The sequence below is a fragment of the Coccinella septempunctata genome, chromosome 5, assembly GCF_907165205.1.
Source record: "Coccinella septempunctata chromosome 5, icCocSept1.1, whole genome shotgun sequence".
Classification (NCBI taxonomy): domain Eukaryota; kingdom Metazoa; phylum Arthropoda; class Insecta; order Coleoptera; family Coccinellidae; genus Coccinella; species Coccinella septempunctata.
Genome location: NC_058193.1, coordinates 20815158 through 20824703, shown reverse-complemented (window position 1 = coordinate 20824703; position 9546 = coordinate 20815158). Strand labels below are relative to the sequence as shown.

General features: G+C 35.2%; 1 protein-coding gene across 1 annotated transcript in view; it reads left to right on the top strand.

Annotated features, from left to right (window-relative positions):
- Positions 1-4302: 4302 nt before the first annotated feature.
- The window catches only part of LOC123314330, a 41148-nt gene continuing 35904 nt past the window's right edge, over positions 4303-9546 (top strand). Inside the window, exon 1 of the mRNA XM_044899526.1 lies at positions 4303-4405. Within this exon, the coding sequence (XP_044755461.1) occupies positions 4312-4405 (94 nt within the window). The 5' untranslated portion in view covers positions 4303-4311. The remainder of the gene's footprint in view (positions 4406-9546) is intronic.

Below are 9546 nucleotides of genomic sequence, written 5' to 3'. Positions count from 1 at the left end.
TGAGTCACTCTGTATAATAATAAAGCGATGAAAAAAAAATACTCATGCAGGAAATTGAATTGCCTTTCCAACAAAGTGCTGCTCGACCCCTTTTCCCTATTCAAAAATGAGAGCTGTTAGGGGTTGCGGCTAGAGGGGTAGTGATATCAAACTCATTTGAAAACCCTTATTTGAGTGGCTCAGAGGAAAAGTGATCTAACTACAATTAAGTGAAATGTTGGAAATGAAGGTTTTACGTTTCAATTGATTGAAAAACCGCATTGATAGGTATGGAAAATTTGGTTGAGAGGAAAAACATTATTCATTCATTCATTCATTGCTGTATCCCGTTACCGGGAATAAATCTACAAAAGAAGAAGAAAAAAAATTCGAACAGACTTGTAACTTCTTAGTGCTAGTTGCGTATAACTCGGTCAAAACGACGATTTGACTCATACCACTCATAAGAAGAATAATATTCAATCTTTGGTACCAAAATATCGGTAGATATAACTCAAAAATCGGAATTTATGACTTATACCACTTTCATTTGTCCCCCTTTCAACAAAATTTGATCTGTCTGAGCGTTTTTTCGTGGTAGAAAGTTATGGATGGTATGTATGGTATTTCTTCAATTCTTCAGCAACCTGACAAAAATTTGTATCCATCGGTAAGGAAAAAGTTCAAACCATATTGATTATAATACAATTTGATGAATTGAATTCCTTAGAATGTCGAGAATAAAGAGTCATAACCACCCACTTCATAATGAATTAATCGATATCTACCATCAGTAATTCCCCAGATACACTCATCATTAGTTTCGGTTATGAATGAAGATGACAAGAGAGGAGAAAGAGAAGGAATTATAACTCGACCAGAGGTATAAACAATTCTTCCGCAATACCACTGACGGCAGGTAGGCGTAGATATTGTGTTGAGCAAGCAAACTATACGCAAAGCGGTTTAACCTGGCCCATGTGTGACTGATAACAGGCAGAACCCGCGGTGCCTAGTCCTTGTGGTTCCTCGTGAGTACCATATAAGAGTCTGAATTCAGTGTGAAGTACGGAAGGTACTAGAAAAATGGTTGGGAATAGATGATTCTGTTCGCAGTAGAAGATATTCACTTCGAACATCGAAGGTCCAGAATATTTAAAAGGAATATGACTGCTTGGATGGTTTTTGATCAGGGTTTAGATCAGTGAATTTCCTCGTTTACTCATTTTTTTGTTTACTGGGAACATAGGGATAGAAATATCCATTACAGTATCCAAAAAAAAAACACTAATGAATAATCCATTCGATCAAATCTTGGATCAACATTTTGAGGAAAACTCTCAGATCGATGACGACTTTGATAAAATATTTTCACGGTCCAAGCTTCATGATCTATCAGAATTTTTCTCTAACCGTGCTCAGCAACTATGATAGGTTTCGATGGAACAAGAACGAAACCTCCGAGTAAATTTATTTTTTCTTGATAAGCTTATGTATGTTGTGGATTTTTCCCCTTTTACGCATAACTGGACCAATAAAAATATTATTATCATTGTCAAAAATGGTTAGCCACTACTCCTCTTCGATGAACTGCTCCTTCCGTTGGTACCCCGAATGCTGTGTGGTGTGGATTTTTCGATTCAGAGCATAACATTTGTTGCTGCCCATCTGAATCAATTTTCATTATCGGGAATGTTCTTTTCTTTTCATTCAACTAATATTATGAAATTTGAACCCGCTTATAATGAAGTACAATCTGTTGTACGGAATGCTCGTTCAGCTAGCCTTGCTTGGTTCCAAAAATCTGTTTGTTTTTAGTGTTTTTGAAACTCCATTCGTCAAAGATGTCAAAAAAATAAACAAAAGTATTGATAGAATTATAGATAATGTAGCTTATGCTTTCACGTTCTGAATATTGCAATGACAATAATTATTTCCATTCAGTTGATTAATTCCTGGATATTTGAAATATATTTCTTGCATCAAATTATGATCGATAGTACTAATCGATATACTTCCATCTTAGTATTCAATTGCTGATTTACTATAGATTAGTTAATGAAGATGTTTCAGTGATTTCATGTTGCAAATCGAAAGTCTGTTAAAAAGATGATCAACGTTTGTGAAGGCCTTTTACTCCGCTATTTACTTCGGCTTCCTGGAAAATGCAATGAACCCTAATAGGAACCTTCCTTTTTTCCTTCACTGATTCTTTTCGAGAATATAAGAAATTCAATGCTCAATTATTCAATCAAGCTAGGAAAATCAAAAGTAAAAATAACAATCAATTTAGACGCACCTATCAACAAAAGTTACGATCTGAATTGAACTAATCACACACTACCATTCAGGGTATCAATGGAAAGACTAGAAAAAGAGTTATTTCAGAATTTGGAGCCCAAAAATTACCTCAAACGATTCGATTTGGACTAACTAATGAAGTTTTCAAAAGCAAACTCGTTTCTGACCGTCAGGCCGTGACCAGTTTCCAAAGAAAGAGAGCTAGGGGCTTGAAGTTTTCAGGATAGATGCATGCGAAAAAGTCTTTGAATTCATGTCAGAGTTCTTCTCATTTTAACTTATTTCCAAATAAAAATTCCAATTACCTACATCATAGAACAAAACCAGGCAATCCATTTGCCGGATTCATTTCGAAAGCATGCTATTTTCAAACAGTGAAGAGTATGAGTATACTGATCAGTTATTGTTTTACTTTCTTACAATCATTCATTCTACAATAATGCCTACACGTAAACTTAATCAGAAAGATAATGTGAATTTCTTTCAAGGTCGATATCTATATCGGGGAACTGGAAACGTGACCGAAAAATTGAGATGTGGACGCCCAAGATCTACCCCTCCTGCACAAGATCGGTTTCTGACTGTGTTTACCCGAAGAGAGACTTTGAGTACTTGTGTCTGTATTGTTCACAGATGAGTCGAGATATGGATGGTTCTCGGATAGTCGGCGTGTTCATCTGTTTGGCGCAATATATGTAGTTACCAAATTGAATTAACGTGGCCGATAATTGCTGAAAATCCATAATTGAACTGAAAACAGATTACATGATTTACACAAAAATATGTGTTAACGCCATGATAGGTGTTTCGCCATAACAATAACATCTTCAGGTGGGTGAAGGTTAAAACTTTTTTTTGGTTCGACATAGTTACTGTTTGGGGAGGCATTTGTTTCAATGAACGTATATAATTGTTGGTGCTTGACGCTACCATGAATGCATCCATTCATACAGAAGCAAGTTATTGAGAATATTGTTTATTTTTCATGCTGCTATTGGGTCAAATTTTTTTTTTGGGCAGCATTTTTTTGGACGTATTGTACATATCTGTTGGTGCTTGATGCTACCATGAATGCATCGATTCTTATGGAAGCAAGTTATTGAGGATATTATTCATTTGTTTCATGCTGCTGTGGGGCCGAATTTCTTTTTTTTGACAATAATATGGTGCTTAGAGTTGTCGATAAATCTCTGGAAATTCATGGTATTCCTCATTTGGCGCTACACCATCTGTCGCCAGACCTCAATCCAATTGAACACGCTTGAGGTCAGCTTAAAAGAGCTTTGGATTTTCATCAACTACCTCCACAAACACTTCAAGAACTTAGATGGCTTTTACTGCAACTCTGGAGAAAAACTGATCAAGGCTACTTCCGACAATCAGATCAAGGTGTTGTCAGGTTGTGGTTGATGTTCGAAGAGGCCATACTCTTTACTTTACTTTTTTTTTCAATTTCTTGAGTGAACTGATTGTGTACCTAGTACAAATAGTAAAAATTAATTTTCATAAAGTTTGAAATGGTGATCCAAAAAATAAATTTTCACCTGAAACTGTGAAACTTGAAACTTATAGAGAAATGGGCAAAAGAATGAGTTTGATAATAGGGCAAATATTTAAGCTGCCCTTATGATGGTTTTATGACCAACATCGATCTTCTATTGATCACAAAATATTGAAGAAATAGTGTATTTTCTATCATGTTTCCTCCTTCAAATAAAGAGTTAACTAGGAATTTGCGAATTGGTGCCCAAAACGGGAAGAACTTCCGTGAAAGAAATCACGAATTAAACGACATCAGAGGTATACATTTCATAAAAGAGCAGGAATCTTAATCGGAAAGGATAATAACCTATCGTGGTACAGTTTCTGTCTACATCCAATTAAATATTCGTCGCCGAATAGCGGTCGAAAATCTGATTCACCGGGTCTTACCCGTACGTAGCTTCTTCAGCGCGTGTCACCTGGTCTGCTGGTGGACCTCCAGCACGATTGTTCTTCAGATCGACAGTCCTCCGTCGGAACTCCGCCAATATGGCTCGTCATGTACGGTGGTGCTCTCCTCTAGTGACAATGTGCCTAATTTTTGGCATTTCCAGCATGATCTGGATCCGAACGACAAAAGCAGGTACATTTTTGGGAAGTTTTAACTTGGGTTTCTGTCATAATTTTTCGAATTTTCGCCAATGAAGGAACTTTCAGGATATTTCTTTCAAGTAAACACTATTTTACATGAAACTTCACTCCACCAACTCCATAATCTTCTTCAAAACTTGAGGAAAATTCTGAACGTTTTATTTTGAATTCGTTTTAGGTAAAGTCAAATTCAAGGAAATTTGGACTCAAGACTCAATAAAGACATTTCTTTTTATATATTTCGACTTATGTTCCTAGAATTACACTGTAATACTTTTAAATTCAAGAAATAATACAAGGTATCGATAAGGCTCCAATGAATCAATTTTCATCAATAAATGATCAAAGTGAATAATGCGGGAAGCTCAGTTCAGGTCACAGGTAGTTCTTCAATGTAGCGGTTTCCTCATTTTTCTGTTGTTCCCCTAAGGATTGCTAATTTTATTGCCTATTCCTAGTTCGGGTGATTATTTGTTGAAACAAATTACTTCATATCAAATTGCATACTTCTTGATATATTTCAACCCCGCACACTTATTACACTAATGATTTCCTTGCAAGCACAATTATTACCTATTTGTAATATTTTTCACAATTCAGAAGCATACTGATGAAGTCGTCGAAAAAAAACGCATTTAAGATAAATTCGATTTTTAATACCGGAAAAAATTCCAGAATGTATCATGAAAATGTGATAATTGATTAAACGGTAACAATTTTTGGTTCATTAATTTTATATTCAAGTACAAGTACTATAATTTCTTCGTTTTTTTATGAATAAAATACAATGTTTATATCTTTTTGATTTAAATCTACGAATAAATTGATGAGAATATAAAAATTGTCTGACTCTAAAAGCTATGGCATGAAGTCATATCCAGAAATAACATGGTGAAAAAACTATAAGTATGTATATGCATTCATTTTATAAATAAGCTCTTTGTAGGTATATCTCACTTATGGCTTATGCACTTTCAAGGAGATGTATAGGAGAAAAACATCTAATTTCCCCCAGTCCTTTTTCCGCGAAGACGCAGTTCTAAAAACTGCGTCTAATTCATATCCTCGTTCATATCAGTCATTGGTAGAGTTGAGAATTTTTACAATTTACCTGGACTAAACAGAAAATCGTCTTCGTACAAATCGAAAAAGAATTGTTATTGTTGATGTCGCTTAATTGGTTTTGATGTTCACACCGGTGCATTTTGGATGATAAATTTTTGTAGAGAACTGAACGGAATGCCTTAAAACAAATTTTAAATTTAGAAATCACGGAGAGTTCTCACATGAAGTCATCAGCTTTTGCCTGCAGAAATATTTTCATTTATGTACCTAATATTACGAAAGTACAAATCCGATTGCCGAATGGTTTCCGAGGTACATACTATTTTGAGCTGTAAATTATACTCATTTTTCAAAATAAGTAATTTTAGTTTGAGCAATAATTAAACAAAACTACATACAATGATTTTTTCATGAAAGATCTTCGAGTTATGAAGGAAATTTAATTTTTGCCCAACCTTACCCAAAATTGTGCTAGAACTTAAAAGGAAATTTTCTGATTGGATATCAAGCCGACGACTTTGTCACAACATGATAATATACCCATTCTTCTGAATGTCAGTAGTTCAGTTTTAGGTTTCAAACAACATAGCAGGTGTATGAATTTCAGCAAAGGTTTATAACCCAGTCGCCTAGTAGGTACATTTCATCATGCATGGTTTGGGAAGTGGGTTTCTTTTTTTATATTGTTTGGAATTGTACCTAACTCCAATTTTTTTACCTCGACGGCCTTCTGTATCACAGCCATATAACGTTCAAACGGCAAGAAAATTAGCGCTTTTTTCAAATTTCGCCATAGACAGATACAGCTTCTAAAATTTGATTAAAAATCTTGAAAACCGCTAAAAATTTGCACTTTTTTTGAGATATTGCCATTTTTCACCATAAAGGTGTACTTCTGCAACAAAGTCACTCCTAATCAATTCTTAAGTGCATAAAATATTCTGAATATTGGGCTGAATAAACCATAGGGCTAATAGTTTCACGAAATACAGCTTTTCAAAGTTAATTACAAAAGATAGTCATTCAATGAGAAACAAAGACAAACATAATGGTCACAAGAAAAAGTGAAGAAAGTAGATTTTATCACAAATAAAATACACTTCAGTTTTGTACCTCTTAGTAGGCCTAGATTCATGATACTTTTCCTGGTCCAATTCTTGCACTTGAGGGCTCTGAGGATATAGGAACCTTTCATTCCACAAATCGTCATCTAGTGAGTCGGGATCAGAATTTCAGTACTGAAATTAATAATAGTCAAAATCTTGGTTTTGACCAGGTAAGGCCGGTATGAAGTAGGTCCAAAACTTCTGATCCAGCGATGAAGATTTGCATTGTAACTGGGCTTGCATCGCTTTGTAAACCATTGGTCCGCAATTGATCTTGTAGACTTGAAGCGGTCTCGTAGAGCCAAAATACTAAAACGGCGATCTTGATGTGGGGTCCGGTCGTTCTTCTGACACGGCCAGACGGCCTGTACCTCTAACTTTTCGTGTACGACTTTCTTAATTCCATAAGCGACAACAATCCACTGCTGCATTCACACCTCTGTGCATCCTTGGAACTATTTCTATAAAGGTCATACCATAAGCCTCGCGCGAGAGAAACGGTAACACAAAAAGCACTCTGAAAAAGTGTTTGAAAAACTGATCGTTTCGTATGTCGACTTCAACAAATAAGCAGCAAATGAAGTGAGACAGTGGAAAAATTGCCACTTTATTTTGGTGATCTTCAATTTTTAGCCCGAGATGCGAAGCATAATCATTCGCTCGTATGCCACAGGCACAGAGTTTTTTCAATATCTTCCAGCTGTACAGGGTGTGAATGTAGGCCAACCAAAAACCCGCTTTTGGCGGTAAATGTAAAGGGCCTTACTTATTTTTCTTGTGTCTGGGTGCATTGTTACCCCAACAGCTCGGGACATATCTGCCACTTTTCGCATAAAATGCGTTGATAAGAAAATATTGCCATTTTAAAAAATCACAACTTTCTCTTGAAATTCTAGCTATAACTTCCATATTTGATAGCTGATGTTAGATTTTTCGACAGTTTTATGAAAACTCCATCCTTAGCATTTAATGAACGTTTTTTTGGAGCTCTCTTTAGTCCTTGCAAAGTGATGTTAAAGTTACAGCTAGTCAAACTCCAGAAATTTTTGAGTTATCCCATTTCATTTGCTGCCTAGATTATGTATATTCCTTGAAATAGTTCTTGAATAAATTCATTCATACTGGGTGTTCTGTTTTCTACGTACCTAGTGTATTTAGGTGAGCAGTTTATTCACAGATAACATCTGATATGGGATCGATATCAATAATACAGTGAGTCTTTGAGTCGTACAAATATTTTAACAATAGATTCTTGAGGTCAAGAGAAACACTTTTCTCCTTTATCATACTTTCAGAATCGGCTCGGTTTGAAAGATACAGGCTGTTGAAAAACCATAAAAAAATGTTAAATCAAACGGTTCTGTCGAATGAAATGAATTTTCATTTTTTTGATGAATCTTTTTCGAACACAAGATATTACCCACGTCTTCCAGTTTTCTCATTATGACTATAACGTACCATAAAAATAAAAAAAAATAAAATACCAAAAATTCACAGAACCTAACTCTTGAAACTAAGTTGGACGCTTTGATGAATATTCGAACGTTTTGTAAAATAAAAGTATCCTTCATATTTTCTCTTATAACGTTTTCGAGTAATTCGATATTCAAAAATTAAAAAGTATCTGTGAAATTTGGAAAATTGGGTACTTTGGCTGAATAGAACTCTGTTTAAAAGATCCACAGATGTGTAGTGATTTAGCTAGTTATTCTGAAGGGAATTCTGTTTAGCAGGGCCGAATCGGAAAAAATGGTATAGTAAAAATGTGTTTCATTTGACCTCAAGAATCTACTGTTAAAACATTTGTACGAGTCAAAGACTGACCCTGTATAAATAATTAAATCATCCCAATATGCCAATTGCTTGAAAAGAACATAATAATATTGATAATATAAAATCCATTTCCTCACAACTCAATTATATTACGAACCCAATTACACGGTCCATTCAACTACATTCAATTATAATAATTATAATTTTCTGATAACCACTTAATCAAATCGAGCACTTGGCAGTTCTTATCGATCAATAATTGAAGATAACAGATGGAAACAGTACATAGGTATTCCGCTTCGTAATATTGTTCGCCACACTCCAATGACTGCATGATCGGGTTCAGATAAATAAATGATTGAGTTGTGCGATTCTTTCTGTGAATGAATTTGGAGGGAAGAATGCCGCGGCTTGCTTTTGAGGTTTGCACACAATGCATTCCGAGTTTGTCTCTCTCTTCTTCGATCTTCGATCCTAGTTTGTATTGAATCGAAAATATGTTCTGTATGGTCCTCCGCATACACAGGTCATTCCTTACTTTACGGTACACCTTAATTAGGGTTATAAATGTGGAGTTCATTCTGATTATCCTTGATCATGACCAAAACGGACAACAGATATAGGTCAAATTTTGCAGTATGGAAAAAGTAGAATTTCAACCACAAATAACAAGATGGCAAGCTGGGGTAGATGACTATTCCGAAAATGGAAGTTAAACTTCAGATGAATTCCCCAAGGTTTCCAGTAGTTAATACTTTTAACAACCACCATCTTATTTGAATAGAGCATCAATGTGAAAACAATGAAAAATGCTTCAAATTTTTGCTTCCAAAAGTGTCGTTAAAGAAAATTTTAGTAGAACCTGTCAGCTAACTCTCAATTAGGTACCAAAATTGAGCAAGAAGTGAGAAAACTGTGATCTGGATCAATACAGCAAAATGTCGTATGAAATATCACCAATTTCAAGAATCTGGCATTAATTTTAATGCTTTTGTTTTTACTGCGAAATTTTTATCAACGTGACTTGTTACCGTTTGAACTGAATCTTTGAATGTATGATAGATTGTCTGAGGAGGCTGGACTGCTCTTGGCTGACCTGCTGTCAAGGATGTTCACACGTTTTTACCCTTAACGTATCTTATCTTGATTTGCTCTGATGAAGGAAAAGTCATTTTGCTTGGCTTAACAT